This window comes from Chiloscyllium plagiosum, chromosome 21 (genome assembly GCF_004010195.1).
Source record: "Chiloscyllium plagiosum isolate BGI_BamShark_2017 chromosome 21, ASM401019v2, whole genome shotgun sequence".
In the NCBI taxonomy this organism is placed as follows: Eukaryota; Metazoa; Chordata; class Chondrichthyes; order Orectolobiformes; family Hemiscylliidae; genus Chiloscyllium; species Chiloscyllium plagiosum.
The window spans coordinates 33,326,337-33,344,733 of record NC_057730.1 but is presented as its reverse complement, the minus strand read 5'-3'; the positions used below and the strand labels follow the sequence as shown (position 1 = coordinate 33,344,733).

The following is an 18,397-nucleotide window of genomic DNA, read 5'->3' as shown; positions in this document are numbered from 1 at the left end:
AAGTAGGTAACAATTAACAGTAGCAGGTTATTAGCAGGTTATTAGTAGAACAGAGTATAGAGAGGGAAATAAGCTGGGCAAGCCAAAAAAGAACTGTAATAATCATAGGTGACTTAATCTACATGGAGATTGGGTGAATCAAATTGGCAAAAAATAGTTCATAATTAAACTAGTTATTCTATGCTTTAGTTATACAGCCAACAGCATCATTCAAATTACACGAGCAATCTTAAGAAAGGGTTTAATGTCAAAGAAGCCTCAGGCACTTACCCAAGAGAGCTTGCCCTCGGAGGATGTGGTCATGTTCATCAAAATGAATATGTTGAGCTCCATGGTGCTTGGAGAAATTGGTTGGGCTGGATGCTGAAGCAGGTGGCAGTTGGTGATGAACTGCAATGCGGGGTGAAATCTGACCTCTGTTGGTAGTGTCAAACTGAGGTGGCAATGCTGCCTGAGCTTGAATATAACAAGAATGGCCTGGTGTCTGTCCAGGAGAAATTATAGGATGTTTCTGGGGACTGCACAGATTTTGCTGGTTAAAAGATCGACTCTGAATATTCTGTGAACAAAAACCTTGTTGTGATATCAACTGTGAATAGGACTGATCATGAATATTCTTATGACCAGGACTAAACTTCATATTTGAAGTCATGTTCATCAAGTTGTCAGAAAGCCATACAGGACCATCTTGAACCTGAAAAATAAATAAACAACATATCACACACATGTGTACATTTCACAAGGGGACTGAGGGCCTGTCAAAGACTTCATGACAAAGTATCATGATTGATTTGTTCAAGTCAGTGTTCTGTTTTTAACTTATTAGTTAACCAGATAATTTCATGTAAATGAAATAGATGACCAGAATCTTCCCAGTCCCTGAATTACTTAGGCATTGATGGGAAAGTTTTTTTAGATTAGATTAGATTAGATTAGATTACTTACAGTGTGGAAACAGGCCCTTTGGCCTAACAAGTCCACACCGACCGGCCAAAGCGCAACACACCCAAACCCATTCCCCTACATTTACCCCTTCACCTAACACTACGGGCAATTTAGCTTGGCCAATTCACCTAACCTGCACATTTTTGGATTGTGGGAGGAAACTGGAGCACCCGGAGGAAACCCACGCAGGCACGGGGAGAATGTGCAAACTCCACACAGACAGTCGCCTGAGGCGGAAATTGAACCTGGGTCTCTGGCGCTGTGAGGCAGAAATGCTAACCACTGTGCCACCGTGCCACCCATCAACAGTAAGCAGTTTCCCACTGTCATGAGCAAAATGTCTCGTTTTTAAACAGAACATTGAAAGACAAGACAGGATTCTTGCTAGGGAGGGGCAAGGGGCCCATTCGCATATACGAACATGTTCATTATGATGTTATCTTGCCTCATTGATCCTCCCCCCTGCCACATAGAAACTAAATGGTGACACAATTCCCAACACCGAAGTCAGAGTAACCTGGCAACTCCAATTCACCACTTGATCCTCCAAACATCCCAGTCACGAATATCTCAGGGTACTGTCGATAGGCAGTGACTACACACACCCTCTCACCCAGAAGGATTTTCAGGTCCTGTAGGACAGGTTGCTAATTACCCTTTGCACAAAATACCCAGGGCAAATACATTAAAATGTTCAGGACAGCTTTGGGCAGCCAGTGCCTGTTCAGTTGCATGGCTGGGCACAGACACAGACCCCAGGAATCTCTTTCACCTGTGACAAATAAGATGCCATGGGGCTGTGGCACATATGTAATGAGACATGTTCAGGAAGATAGTATGAGAAACCCACTAGGACTCATGGACAGAACCCTCCATGAAAGGTGCCGAAAGCAGGTTTTAGCTGATTTTCCCTGAACTTCAGTCTGTTCTTTCACTTGGACTATTGGATTGCACAACTCTTTCTTTGAATCCAATCAAGGACTGAGGCTTTTTTTAACCAAAAATCCAAGGTATTCCAGATATATTAAACATGAACCTTTCATGAATCTTGATGAAATTGACAAGTAGATTCAGCCCAGGGTTACTGTTTCAGACCTTACATTTGCACTTGTATCACAACGAAACAGTTCTGATGAAAAGAAATTAAATTGAAAAATTAACATGGTTTGTTCATCTACAGGTAAGGCTTGATCTGTCGATGATTACTTTGAATATATAGCACATACATGGCATTTAACCAGCCATTCTTGTAAGCTTCCACACAATTCTTTTCAGCACTTCACTTATTATTTTAGATTTCCAGCATCTATAATATTTTTGTTTAAAAATTAACAGGATGTTGCTAATATGAACTTACAAAAACTTTTAACAGCCAACCATATAAACAGTTTGTGGCAAACATTTACACAAGTAATTGAGAGAAAATAATACTCATATCTATAGAGATGCAATTGCTGAATCAGAAGGGATGATGTAAACCAGACCTTCTCAAATTGTCGGTTGCTATAGCAAGTTGTGATTGAGACTGTTAAAGACTGCACAAGCAAATGATTAGGGATGCAAGATGGGCATTTGGAGTTTAGTGTTTAAATAAAAACTATTATTAAGTATCGTAAGTTTGGTTACAGTTCCATGATGTCACACTGGTCAAATCTGCTAGTTAAAGTTAAATCTTTCCCAGATGTAAATTTTAAAGTAAGATTTCAAACAGAGTGAAAAAATAGAATAGCCGAGGTTGGTAAATACTATTATTAATAGTGGAAGCAGCAGCACATAATCCAGAAAATGACAAAACAAGATCCTTTATTTAGATGGTAAGAGACCACAAATCAAAGGGGAACTTAAAAATTAGCAATGTATAGAATGATGACTTTTCTACCACAAATTATTGAAACAGTCATGAGTACTTTTAAAAAAAACATTTTTTCACTTTTTGAGAAATGAGAACTTAAAGGGACACAAAGAGCTTGTTAAATGGGAATTGATGTGGTGGCACATGCAGGAAAATAATGAAGTAGTAATGGATCTTGCTGGGACTGCTACACATTGTGAGAAGATGCAGGAAGAGATTGTTTTCAGGGGTTTGGAAAAAGCTAAATTTCCTAATTTGGAATTCTGTCCTGAACATTAACCGTTTCTCCACAACAGAATGCTGATTCAGTGGTAGACATGGCTTTGATTCACATGTTCCAGAATTGGAAGAAGAGCATCAGATGATATTAAAGCAATGTGGTATTCCACCTTACAATGGTTATTTCTTGATCTTCCAATCAACATCAATTCAAGTTAACCAGTTGGCATTCAAAGTAACCTTGGTACATCTATAATTCAGATGACAAAATCAGAAACTTTTATGTTTACTTCCTTAATCCATTGCTAGGAGATGGATCAACATCATTTTTCCCTTTTGTAAATTAAAATTATAATTTATGAGTTAAAATACCTTTTCTCTCACATCATTATTCTTTCTGCCCGGAGCCCAAAATGATCCCAAGTCCGATCTTGGTGTCATTCTTTCTCTACCTGAAAATGAACAATAATGATTATTTGTACAATGAGGGAGCATTATAAGCAGCAAACCATACTGAAATGAAGCACACATGTCGCCTTGCATGGTCATGACCTTCAACCATTTCCTGCTAAGCCTGTAGGCATGCAATGGCTGAAGAATAAACAAAAAACTGAACTTGCACAATTTCTCTTCTTCCAAGGTATTCCAGTTTTGCTCTTGACTGAAGCTGTTGCAGAACTATAGTTGGAAGGAATTAAATCTGTCCTATGTGAGACTAATGCTCAGAAACATTCTCCTATCCTATGCATGGATGGTGCATTTTGCACTGAGGCTGCACAGGGAATGTTCATATTTCATCTAATGCAATGAGAAGCAGTTGATAATTAGAAAATTTACTTCAGATTTTTATTTTTCTTTTGTATCATTATGCATAGCTTTGAGGTTGCAGAAAATATTAAAAATACTGAGCAGGTCATGCAAAATCTAGACAGAGTGAAACAAAATTGGCAAAGGTTTCAGGTCAATGATCTTTTTGTGATGAAAGGTTATCAACTTAAAATGTTAACAATGGTACAAAGTCCTTTGAGAAATGACAAGCACTACTGATTGCTGCATTTCTCTTACTTTCTTGTACAATGACGGAGCTCTGCATTTCTGGGCCAGATTTCTGATCTCAGCTTCTTCCATGGTGTGAAGCACACCTAAAATCCAATTGCTCTCTCATAGTGCAAGAACATTTGGGAAGGCAAGACACACCCCTTACGATAACACCGGTTGCCATCTGTTGATAAGAGTTTAAATGTCCATTGTATCAATTGCAGTATGTCCAACTCAGTTTCACAGAAGAAAATAGTTTCAAAAATAGAAATAGTATTTCTTAGTTATTAGGTAGCCTACATTTCTTTCTTTAGTGTTCTCCTCCCTCCTTCCCTGACACCCTCCCCCCAACAGTGTTCTTCCTCACACTCTGATATTGTTCTCCTCTCTCCATTGATATATTCCTCTCAAAACCCCTAAAAGTGTTCGCTTCCCTCTATCGCTCCATGATAACACTGACCCTATTAATATTGGCTGGACAGGAGCCAGGAACCAAATGAAGAAACACTTCTTCACTCAAAGGACAGTGAACCTGTGGAATCCATACTGCAGAAGGACATGGAGGCCAAGTCACTGAATATATTGAATTAGCTTTATTGTCTCATGTATTCAAACTAGTACAGTGAAAACTTTACAAGTCATCACTTATGGCGTCATCTTCGGTACAAAGGGGCCCAAATGCAGATGCATAACGTACAAATTCTTAGGAAACAAGTATAGAAAAATAGAGAAATATAAAGTATAAGGAAAGCATAAGAGGCCATAAACCAAACCAATGTATTTGGCAATTACTTCCACAGTTAGCAATATATATCTGGTGAACAAATGCATCGCCAATGCATTTTAAAACATAAACAGATACATCAAATGGAGCTAGAAGGTTTGTTTTCAGACATTTCATCACCATGAACTAGGTAACATCATCAGAGAGTGTCTCCGGTGAAGCGGTGAAGTGAGACTCTCACTGATGACGTTACCTGGTCATGGTGGCGAAACGACTGAAAGCAAACCTTCCAGCTCAGCCAGCGAGCTTACATACTTTTCAACCTGAATTACAAATCTTCTCAAAAATCGCTAGATAAATCAAATATTTGCACAGAGACTATTAATTTGTGTGTCATAACTTTTATGTAATATTAATTCCACCAAGTTGGGGATCATGGGTTTCATGTGATTGAACAGGTCAATTTCTGACCTGTACATCTTTGAACACATGGGGCAATATTATCCCATCTCTGAGGCAATGGGATCCAGAGTACAGAAATTGTCTCCTTTTCTTTCCTTCTCTGCCATGGCTGGTTGTCTGTCTCAATGTAAAGACAGGTGAGTCCAAGTGTGTCGTGATTTGATGTCACCACTTTGAATGATTGGTACAAGCTTCTCCCAGTCATTAAGGTCGACACATATTCTTCAAAGGAGCTTCAAAGTGTGGTTGAAACATTTTGTTTTGTCTTCTTATGGAATTTAGGCCTTTTAGAATAAAAGAACAGGATATGATGGTGGACAGTTTTTGATCATCTGGAAGCACCATCTAAAACATGGTAATTGATTTTGCATGTGGTTTGCCAAATGCTTGCAGGGTTGGCTTCAGGAAGCATAGTAGTGTTGGGTCATGTCCATCAATTCAATATGGAAGATGCAGAAGACACATTGTTGATAGAAACCTTCTACAAGCCCACTAAAACTGATAGTAGTGAGTGTTTGACAAGATCGACCTCCACAAGTGAGCAAAAAGTAATACTGTACAAAGAAATGATTGTCAGTAAGTTCCAATTTCAATGGGACCCAGACTCTGTTTCAGCAACACATAAGAGACTAAAGAAATGTCACCTATATACATAAAGATAGATGTGTACATAAGGAGGCAAGGCATAATAACATGAACTGTTGTTGGGTGAAGTAGTAGGACAGCTACTAGACAGATATACAGGAGATGTGGAATAGAGTTAGCCACAGAGGTCTCTCAAAATAAAGGTGAATTGCAGGGAAAAAGCAGATTACAGGGAAAGGCCTTGAAAGAGGGACGAAAACCAGAAACTCATTGCTGGAAAAGCATAAACAGCCAAGGTAGACTTCTTGGAAAACCTGACCAATAACAGGATTAGCCAGAGATTCTTGTCTTTATTTGTTTAAACACATGGGCCAGAGACTGTGGAGATAGTCTTCAAGGTAAAACAAACCACAAAGTTAATTCAAGGCAAAAATCCTCAGTTAAAAGTGAAAAGTTGACTTAAACTCATAACATAAGAACCATTGTCAAAAACACATCATATGGCACAATATTTACGAGAGAGATAGGTGACTTGACTTTAACAGGGTAAGCCTTTTGACATAGAGTCATAGAGCCTCACAGTACGGAAACAGAACCGTCAGTCCAAACATCCATGCCAACCAGGTTTCCTAAACTGAACTAGTCCTATTTGACTGTATTTGGCCATTACCTGCCAAAATTCTGCAAGTGGCCTGATTACATTGCATTGGTTTTAATATAGCATGCAACCTTTATGACATGACTGGAGCCAAACAGACAGCAGGTAAGTAAGATACCTTATATTGAGGCCACATTTGGAATACTGCATACAATTCTGGTTACTTTGTGTGATGATGCTGTCACTTTAACAAAGTTATTTTGTCCTTGGGTTTTTTTAAGAGAAGTTGTGAAAGTAGAAGTGACGAAATGTCTGGAAAGATCCTATTTTGCAATGGCAGGGGAGTGGCCAGTTCACCCAGTTCACAGTTTTTCTAGTTTGGTTTAGTTGTAACAGTGAGAAGCTGCTGGTTTAGCTGTAACAGAAGCTTCTGCAGTGCAAAAGATTCCATGCTTCAGCAGATGTTTCGGGGTTGACTTTTCTCTCTGAAATCTCTCCTGCCTGTAATAACCTGTGCTTGAATTTATCTTTTGACAATGGTGTATTTAGGAATATTGGAGAAGCTCCTCAGTTAAGTTGCTGTATCCAGTCGGTTGAGTTTTCCAATAGTTACACTATTCTAAATTCCGTTTTCTTTTGTTCGTGTTTCAACTGTAGTGTCAAAATAAGTTTAGTTTCCTTAAAAATGGAGTTGTTTGACCAGCTGCATCACACCTTGAATGTCAACTACACATCTGCATTTAAAATAAGCAAAGTTAGATGCTGGGTTACCTTCTTAAAATATTTTGAGGGGGTCTGGCCTGGTCCAAAACACTTGCTATCAGAAGGATGTTGTTAAACTAGAAAGGGTATGAAGAGGCTGGATAGGGTGGGATTTTTTCCCCCTGGAGCATTGGAAGCTGAGAGGTGACCTTACAGAGGTTTATAAAATCATGAAGGGCATGGATACAGTGAATAGCCAAGGGTCTTTTTGCAAGGGTAGAGGCCATAGGTTTAAGGTTAGAAGAAAAAGATTTAAAAGGGACCTCAGGGGCAACATTTTCACAGAGGGTGGAATGTGTATGGAATGAGCTGCCATAGGAAGTGGTAGAGGCAAGTAAAATTACAACATTTAAAAAGCATCTTGACAGGTACAACATGAAGAGAAAGATCACAGAAATAGCATGTGTGTTTCAGATGAGAAATTAATAGACCTTGAAGACAAGTTTGAGAATTTTGAGTTTCAAGAGCAACATCAACACACGTTTTTCAAGAGGTTGCAGATTAGTGTCAGAACTGACTGAATCTCGCTATCATATAGGTTTACCAACATCTATGTTTGACAGTCCTCTCGTAATTTAATGCAACCAATTTGAGATTAAAAATGCCTGTATGTACCCATGGGCAGATTAAGCAAGGATATAAGCACTTTGATGGCTCATCAGAATTTATGGTGAAGACCAGTGAATTTAATTTTAATCTACCTTAACTAAATAAATTATGCTGAATGGTAGTTAAGAAGCTACAACGTAGATATTGATACTAACTGCAAACAAACTATAACTAATTTATGCTATTACTTAGGATGCGTTTTTTTATTCAAGGATATTGCCATTCCAGGCGAGGCCAGTATTTATTGCCCATCCTAATTATCCTACAGAAGGTGATGGTGAGCTGCCTTTTGGAAATGCTGCATCCATTTGGTATAGGTACGCCACAATGCTTTCAGGGGAGAGAGTTCCAGGATTTTGACCAAATGACAATGAAAGAACGACAATTTATTTTCAAGTCAGAATCATGAGTGGCTTGGAGGGAATCTTGCAGGTGGTGGTGGTGTTTTCATGTCATTTAGATGGCACTCTACGGGGTCAACAGGGCTGAGTTTGCATTTGTAGTTTCTGATGCTTTGGTTGATGGAAGGTGGTCCATTCAGTTTCAATTCCTTTACATGTTTTAGCAGTTTTATACAACTGAAAACTTTGCTGGGCCATCTCAGAGAACATTCAGAGTCAGCCATATTCCTGTGGGTCTAGATCACAAGTGGGCCAGACAAGGTATGGACAGCAATTTTCCTTTCTTAAAAGGTAATAGTTGACCAGATGAGTTTTTTATGATAACAGACAATATTTTCATGGTTATCATTAGACTTTTAATTCCGATATTATTTTATTCCAATTTGAACCATAACAATATAATGCATAAGGACAGAAGCAGGCTCCTTGGCCTATCAATCTATTCCATTACTCAGTGAGACTGTGCAGATCTGATAATTCTCAACTTCACTTTCCTGCCTTTTTTCCATAAACCTTGATTTTATTACCATTTAAAAATTGTCTATCTCAGCCCTAAATATTCTTAACAAAACACCCATGACAGTTCTGTGATAAAGAATTCCACAGATATACTACCCTCTGGGAGAAGAAATTCATCTTCATCTGTCTGAGATTATCCCTCTCCCACAAGGTAAATCAACTATTCACCACTTATCCTATCAAGCACCCTAAAACTCTTGTCATTTTAATAAGTTAATTCTAACTTCCAATCAGCACAAGTCAAATTACTCAACCTCTCTTCATGAGAAAATTACTCCATATCCACAATTAACTTAGTCAACCTTCTCCGGATTCCTCCAATACCAGGATATCTTTTTTCACACAAATTGTTCACAGTATTCTAGGTATTGTGGTCTGATTAATACCTTGTACAAAGACTTGCCTATTTTTATAGCCATTTATCTTCCCTAAGGCTGGTAACCTGACAAGTCAACTTTGATACAACTTTTTTTTTGATTGATTCACCTATGAATCCTGCTGCAGCTTTGTGTAGTGTTTCTCTATTTAAATAATATTCAGCTCCTCTGTATCTCCTGCTGAAGTTATAAGCTCACATTTTCCCACACTATATTCCATCTGTCAAATGTTTGCTCACTTGTTTAACCTGTTCATCTCCTTTTGCAACTTTGTATCATCCTCAACACTTGCCTCCCTATCCATTCTTGTGCATCCACAAATTTGCTTCTAGCACACATACTTCCCTCAACTAACTCATTAACGTATACCATAGATAACTGTAGCCCCAGCAGTGATCTCTATTTTACTCCCAAGTTACAGGTTGCCATCCTGAAAAAACACCCTTCATTCCAAATCTCTGTTTTCCATTAGTTATCCAATTTTCTGTCCACACTAATATACTAACCCTAACACCATGGACTCTTCTATTATGTAGCCTTATGAGAGGTATCTAATCAAGTAACTTTGGAAATCAAAATATATTACACCTACTGGTTCCCTTTCTTTCTATCCTCCTTGTTACATCCTCAAAGAACTCTAATAAATTTGTTAGGCGTAATTTCCCCTTTATGAAGCCATGATGACTCTGCTTTATCATATTATATATTTCTAAATGCTCTGCTATTGCATCCGTTATAACAGACTTTGATACTTTCCCAATGACAGATGTTAAGTTAACTGGCCAATAGTTACCTGTGTGTAAACAGGGATATATATTGGCAACTTTCCAATACACTGGATTCTTGGAAGGTTAAGCTAATGTGTCCATTATCTGAGTAGCTAGTTCCTTTAATATTCTAGGATGTAATCAGGTCCAGAAAATGTATCCATTAGGCCCATTAGTTTCCCTAGTATTTTTTACCCTCGTCATAATTATTGCATTTATTTCCTCTCCTCCTTTTGCCCTTGATTATTTAGCAGTTTGGAATGCAACTAGCATCTTTTACCATGAAGAGTGATACAAAGTATTTATTCAACTCTTCTACCATTTCCTGATTCCTCATTATTGTTTCCCCAGCCTCATTCTTTAAGGGACCTATGCTCACTTTGCTGTCTGTTCTGATATTGCTCCCAAAATGTTTATCAGTTATCGTTTGTTGGCTTTTAAACTTTCCCAAATAGCTGGCTTTCCACTAATATTTGCTACATTATATGTTTTATTTCTTTCAATTTGATGTTATTCTTAACGTCCTTGGTTAACCGTGGATGTTTTATCTCCTTACTAGAACATTTCTTCCTCACTGGGATATATCTGTGTTATGATTCATGGACTGTTTTCTTAAATATCTGCCATCGTTCCTCAACTGTCTTTTGTGTGAAACTCCTTTTAAAGTTAACGTTAGTTAACTCAGCTCTCATTCCTTCCAAATTATCTTATTTAAACTTAGTACAATTGTTTCTGAACTAATTTTCTTGTTTCCAAATTGAATAATAAATTCTAACATGTTATGGCAGGCAAATCGTTTTTTCAATATCATCCAACACTTCCTGCCAGGAAAGGAAAAGAGGAATCCACTTCTGCACATATAAGTGCCTCTCAACAATCTCAGGGCAGCAGTAACATTAGCACAGACTATGAAGCCATTTATATGATGATTATAAATAAATGATAAACAAGATTATTTGTTAAGAATCTGAATGGAACAGAATATCTATTTTAAAGAAAAAAATCTGGATCATCAAGCATCAGTATAAAAATTATAGATGAGGACATAAACAGTGAGAAACAAAAATCCTTAATTGAACATACCAAGCTTGCTCATTTCATTGACCATGAATAATCTACAGTATGGCTAACGCAAATGCTGTACCAACAGACAGCTTAAATTCTAGGGATAATAGCTCACCAGACTTGGTATGTTCCAGATCTCTGTCCATATGCGATTGATGTGCCGAAGTCCCAAGGTTATAAGGACCAGGTGAAAGCCTTCCTGGAGTCTGTAACAACTTGAAATTATATGCCATGGCAGCCTGACGAGCCACAAACCTCGGGTCTAATGCTAATCTGTTCTGGTATCCCAACCAGGTTACCTAAACAAAGTTGGAACGACATAAGTAACTGGTGCCTTTATATCACATTTCTGTCAAGGACACATATCAAAAAAAGATTTTATTAGAAATGTGGACATATAAATAATACTTAAGTAATTCAATAATTACAAGTAATATTACTGCCAATTTTCTAAAATATTATCATTTGCAAGTTATAAAAGTCCTCAAATGTGGTCTTATTTTGCTTTATTTGGGGCATGGTGGAATGGGACATTTGCATTTTCAAAAGGAAAAGAGAATGCATTTGTAAACATTTACTGCTAAGTTGTAAAATAATTTCAAAAGTTTCAGTAGCTACTTTTGAGACTACACTGACATTTTCATTATATCCCTCAGCATGATCAGACTGCGTTTCATTTTTGTTAACCGCACACATGAACAAATATAATGAAATTCTACTGAGCATCTTATTCGCCCACTTCATAGCTTTTAGATTGAATTTCATTTTCTGTGCTTTTAAAGAAGTTACAGCAAAATGCTGACTGTAGTGGCTTGCTGTTCAAAATTATAATGACAAGCATCACTTCATGTTAGCAGAATTAAAAGACGCCCTTGGTGCCAAACTGAGGTAAATATTTAATACAGTTATACTATTTTGTGATTACAATAGATAAAATGTAATGACCAGCTGTTTTAAAGTTACCGGTGCACATAGTATACATTAGTATACCGTATCAACTATATAATATGTAATTCATGAAGTTTTACTGCAGTTAATCCATTTATCCTAAGGCACATTGAACTAGGGCAAAGCGAGATCAATTTTTTTTTCTCTGAGGGTTGTGCAACACTGGAACTCTCTGCTTCAAAAGATGGTGCAAATAGTGTAATTAAATATTTTTAAGGCAGAGATAGATAGATTCCTGTTAGGCAAAGGAATCTAAGGTTATCAGAGGGATAGTGGGACTCAAAACACAAATAGATCAACAATGATCTTATGAATGATGGAGCAGGTTTGAAGGACTGAATTGTCTACTTCTGCTCCTATTTCATATTTTGCAATAATTACATTTTGCAATGGGGTCATGTCATGCGACTGCTTTCAAGACACAAAGGGCAAGGAAGCTAGCTCAACATGAATTTGGCATCTTTACAGTGAACTACAACAAAATCAATTACAGATGAAAGGAAATATCAGAACTTTCTCATATGGACTTTCAGTTCGCAGATACTTTTTCCTTGTCTGCCGAGATTTCCCCAAAACCTTGCTATTAGTCAAAATTTTTGCTCACCAGACTACATAGTTTGAATCTAAATGACAATTCAATTCATTTAGTGATAAGACAATCCTTAACAGCAGACACACATTGTATAGTTCTGTCTTTTTAATTCTAAATTAGAAATGAAGATACATCAGGTGAAAGCACCAACTCATGGAAACTGGTTGAATATGATATAAATGGATAGTAACATTGAGAATTCAGGGTCACTCGGAAAAAGGCTGTTTTTAAACACTGAAACATTAATGCACCTGATAAGGTATATTGGGCTTTTGTGGATGACTGAGCAAAGTCTATAGAGATATAAGCAGGATGACTCTGTATGTGATTTGGTTAGTAACGTATTGCTCAAAGTGAATGAAAGACATTTGAATTAACTATGTCAGTCACAGAAAGACGTCTATTTCATTTTTTTTAACATCAACAGGGAGACGGACAATATACAAGATGATGAACAAAAGGAAGCCTGAGGTTCTCATTTAAGAGATAAAGCTGTGATGATGGTTAAGTCTAGGATACTACCCTGAGGAGTGCTTGCAGAGATATCCTGTAGCTGAGATGATCGATCTCAAACAATTACCACCAGGGTATGACTTGTGCCAGGTATAATGCCAGGTATGAGCTCACACTCAACATCCTCCTATTCTCATTGACTCCAGTTTTACTAGGGCTCCTTGATGTCACATTCGGTCAAATGCAGCCTTGATATTGTGGGCATACATTCTCACCTCACCTCTGGAATTCAGCTCTTTCATCCATCTTCCAACCTTGGCTATAATGAGATCAGGAGTTGAGTGGTCCTGGTGGAGGCCACAATGAGAATCAACGAGCTAGTAAAGTGTTGATTGATAGCACTGTTGATACCTTTGATCATTTCAATGTTGGTCAAGAGTATACTAAGCGTGCGGTAACTGGTCGGATTGCACTGGTCCTTCTCATGTACAGCACATACCTAGGCAATTTCCATATTATCGAGTCAATGCCAGTGCTACAGCTGTACTAGAACCACTGAATTCACATGGAATGAATCAAATCGGCTGAAGACTAGCATCTGTAGTTCTGGGGAACATCTGGAAGAGCTCAAGATGATTCAACCACTCTCAGCATGTCTGGCTGAAGATTGTTGCAAATCTTGCATTTTGTCCTGATTTTTTGGATTCCACCATTACTGATCATGGGATATTTGTAGACCCTCATCCTCCACTGAGTGGTTTATTTGTCCACCATTATTCACAGATGTGGCAGGAGCTTATGTCTGATCCATTATTTGCAACATTTATTAGCTCTATCTATCGCTTGCTGCTTCTGCTGTTTAACACTCAAATAATCCTGTTTGTAACTTCACCAGGTTGACAACTCATTTTCAGGAATATTTGGTGCTACTCCTGGCAAGTTGTTCTGCAAGCTTCATTGAACCAGGATTGATCCTGCTAACTTTATGGGAATGGTAGATTTGGGGATACAATGGGTCACGAGGTTACAGATTGTGGTTGAAATCAATTCGGCTACCACTGATGGCTCACAGTGCCTCACGAATGCACATTCTCAAGTTTCTAGATCTGTTTGAAGCCTATCCCATTTTGCATAGTGATAGTGCCACACAACACGATGGAAGGTATCCTCAGTGCAAAGACAGGACTTCATCTCCACAAGGACTGCATGGTCATCATTCATTCCAATAGTGTCATGGACGGATGCAGCTGGGACAGGTAGATTAGTAATGCTGCGGGCAAGTCTTCTTTTCCATCTTGTTGGTTCCCTCATCACCTGCTGATGACCGAGTCTAGCGGCTTTGTCCTTTAAGACTCAACCATTCTGGTCAGTAGTGATGCTGCCGAAGCACACTTAATAGCGGACACTGAAGTCCTCCACCCAGAATAAATTCTGTGTCATTGCCACCCTCACTGCTTTATCCAAATGATATTTCACATATAAAAGCACTGATTCATCAGCTAAGAGTGAGGTTTGATGTGGCAAACTGCAGGAGGTTTCTCTGCCCATGGTAATATGTGTAATATTTGCATGTCTTCTTTCTGATGCTATGAAACACCATGGGCTCCCGAATCAATGTTGAAGACTCCTAAGGCAACAAGCTCCCAACATTATACCATAGTGATGCTAACTCTGTTGTGTCTGTCCATCGGTTGTCATGACATACCATTGCTGGTGGGAGTACTTGCTGCAACTGCATATCAGGTATGATTCTGAGAATACGGTATGTCAGGATGTTGCATGATTAATCTGAGAGACTAGACTATTTTTTCACCAGTCACAGATGTTAGCAAGGGAGTCTTTACAGGGTAAATAAAGCTGTGTTTCCTGCAGTTATTTCTGGTGTCTTAGTCTGTTATGTTTCATTCCTTTATGTTGAGAATTCTATCAGTTGGTACAATTGAATAGCTTGTCAGTCTATATCAGATAGCAGTTAAAAATCAATCACATAGCTGTGGGTCTGGAGTCATAGTTGGGCCAGATCAGATTAGAACATAGGTTTGTCTTCCCTAAAGGACATAAGTCAACCAGATAGATATGTATTGACAATCGACAATGTTCTCATGGTTATCATTATTGATTTCAATTTCCACTGTATGCCATGATGGGATTCAAACCTGGAAACATTAGTTTGGTCTTTGTATAATTAGTTCAGCAACAATGCCACAAGCCAATTGTCCTCCGGCGGTATTAGTGTGAACAGCAGTAGTTGGTTGATGAAGCCAAAGATCGTATAATGTAGGGCTCTACAGAATGTATGCAAGTTGGAGAATCGGAGAATGACCAATGTAGAACAACATTTTAAAAAATGGGACAGAAATAGTCTGCATAATTAATAACTAGTTAGAGATATAGCCAGAAATATATTTGAAGATTACCCTAAGACACCAAGTGAGCAATGTCCAACTCAAATTTCCACAAAGTAACAATTACAATTATAGGGTAGAACAGTAATTTATGTACTACGTGCATGCCTTCTTACTCCGAATGGTAGCAGACAATGTTCTTATCCCAACAGCAGCACTTTAACACAGAAACTTTTATTAAATTATCCTTTGTTTGTCTGCTTCTTCATTTTCTGAAGGTAAAACATTAGAGTTAGCCTTTAATTGGTTGGGGTAAGATTAGTATGCATACAGGGAAAAACCTACCGAAAACTGTTAGCTTAAACCACAATAAATCCCACCCCACAATCTCACAATCCTCTCAACAGTTTACAAACTGGGGAAATTTTATGGGAAAATAAAGATTAAGTGGAAAAGAATGAACCTGGACAAAGCTCCATGTATTTATGTGCAAGTGATCAATAAAGCTATTGCTTGCATAAATCTGCTAGAATCTTCAGTGAAGATGATTTTGTCAAATCAGCATAATTTGAGGAGCACCAGTGACCTATGTTAACAAATTTTGATAACAGAGCTGTCACCACAAAATGAACATCAGTTGGTTGACTGTTTTTATTGGCACAGGCATATTCTGACTTACCCTGATTATCATTAACACAGATTTCTGTATGCAGTGCATTTTCAGCACTACATTTCAAGGATGATAATAGCATTCAACCATAAGCCACTTGTCATCCATACAGAAATGAATTCTGTAGAATGATCTGAAATGGTGGAATATGGCTTAAATTTAATTTAAACTCCTGAGGTAAATCAATGATCAGTTCTGACTTACAGATGCCATCAATTACCAAAATTCCTCAGACAGCACCTTCCAAACACATGACCACTACCGTCTAGAAGGACAAGGGGAGCAGGTAGATGGGAGTACCTGCAAGTTCACCTCCAAGCCACCCAACATCCACACTTGGAAATATATCACAGTTTCTTCAGTGTCGTGGGGACAAAATCCTGGTATTCCCCCCCGAATGACTTTGTGTGTCTACCTGTAGTACATGGACTGGAGCTGTTCAAGAAGGCAGCTCACTGCCAACTTCTCAAGTACAACTAGGGATGAGAAATAAATGCCAGCACAGCCAGCAAAACCCACATCCCACAAGGGATGTTTTTAAAAAAGAGGCAACAAACCAGTGAATCTTGGGGTTTTATCTGGAGAGTTTCAGTTTTGATTGACCATTTGAGTGTCACTGACCGACCTTAGCCAAGGTTCTGCATTCTCAGTATTACTCAATGATACCTTTTAGAAGTCATTGGGTATAGATTTGAATTGAATTATGATTTCCTACTTTCTTACCAGTGCCAGTTATTGCCGGGAGTTACATACAAAAAATGGTACTTGGACCTATATATATATATATGTTAATATCACTTATTTTTAAGTTTGCATTTTAAACTAATGACACGTGGACTGTGGCCTGTGCGTCTGAAGGAATTTAATGATGAACTTGTAAAGATTAAACTTTCTGAAGTTACGGCTTTTGTAAAAAAAAGCCCGATAGACATTGTTCTTGGAGGCTAATGAGAATTTGTTTACATTGGGAGAGTTTTTACAAGCAAAAGTGGAATACATTAAATTTCAGTTAGAAGGATCCAGAAGGTTGTGTCTTTGGGCTTAAGTAGAGGCTCTGCTTGAAGCTAGACATGTAAAACAGTTTCGCCTGAGGAAAGGATATAGCTTACAACTGCTAAGAAATAGGATACCTCAGTGAGAGTTTATTTGAAAACTCCAGATCAGAGGTGATTGGTTAAAACCTTAAAAGGATCATTTGAAACTGAGAGGATTGAAGCTCAGATATATGAAGCTTCAAGGAAAATGCTATCAGATTCTCAGGATCAACAATCAGTTGTTAAACCGCATAGAGGTAACAGAGAGGGAGTTTTCTCTGGTTTGAAAACCGGAAAGAAGTGCGGTTGGGATTAATGTAATTGTACTTTACTGTGTGTCTTGAAATATTTAAACACGTGCTAAATGTAAATAGTTCTTTTTTTCTTCTTCATTCTTTTATAACAAACTTCTGTTTTATTGTTAAAGCCAAATCTGTAGCATTATGTGCATGTGTTTCAGTAAAAGACCACCTTGTCAAAACTAAAAAAAACAAATATGATCTATCTATCCAGATTTTAGTCTTGGATCTAACTTGTCCAGTAATAAAATGAGTTGGGATCATAACAGTGTCTTTTGCTGATACAGTCCCAAATATATGGAATGCCCTTTTGCAACCTGTAGCACAGAGAAAATGAAGACTAAATGACCCTACTATTGCAGATTTGTTTAACACCATTTTATCATGCACTCTGTAGTTTACACAAGAGAAGTAGAAATAAAGTCTGCTTCAGTCCAAAAGCTAAAAAGGAATCAGTTTAATATTTACAGTACTAGAACAGGACAAGATATATTCAAACTGTCTGAAGAATGACATTTACATTGGCACAGCTCCAATACTGGAGATAATTAATAAGTTGGCATTAAACAGACTGCTTAGATGAATAATTAAAGGATTAGTATTTATAAAGAGGATGAAACAGGGACAATAATTGGTTATGTTAAATTAAAGACCATCGAAATCAGAGCAAGAAAAGGCCTCAGCAGAAAGGAATGGCAACAGGATATTTATCAGTTGCACAAAATTAAATATTAGGCAAAGAATTTCATTCAAATCAAGTACAATTTAATCTACCGTAAACCTGAAATATCATTTAAAATATACATAGACTATGGAAACTGATTTAATTCAATCATTACTCAACTGCCTAATTACTAAAGATGCCAGTTATGCTTCTATCTTCCCAAACAAGATTAAACTCTCAAAATCTCTGGCTTCCCACACTCAGACTTAGATCAGCTTGTAAATATTCTAATGCCAAACTTGACCAACGCAAGCAAAATATGGTGGCCTTGGTACTTGCCTGTGTTTGCAGTTTCTAGGCTGTTCTTTCCACAATCTGCAAGATTGCTGCTGAAGTTTACCTTTTTAAAATTTGATCTCTTTCTAAATCACCAGGATCAAGTCAATAACCCAATGTCAAGTCACCTCTT

The 18,397-nt window shown here is 37.8% G+C and overlaps 1 protein-coding gene across 1 annotated transcript in view; it reads right to left on the bottom strand.

The window, feature by feature from the left end:
• LOC122560734 (probable helicase with zinc finger domain) overlaps positions 1-18,397 on the bottom strand; it is a 396,873-nt gene that overhangs the window by 72,727 nt on the left and 305,749 nt on the right. Inside the window, exons 23-25 of the mRNA XM_043711726.1 lie at positions 11,039-11,222; positions 3,389-3,468; positions 271-694 (exon numbers count right to left, since the gene is read on the bottom strand). Coding sequence (XP_043567661.1) covers positions 271-694; positions 3,389-3,468; positions 11,039-11,222 — 688 coding nt within the window. The remainder of the gene's footprint in view (positions 1-270; positions 695-3,388; positions 3,469-11,038; positions 11,223-18,397) is intronic.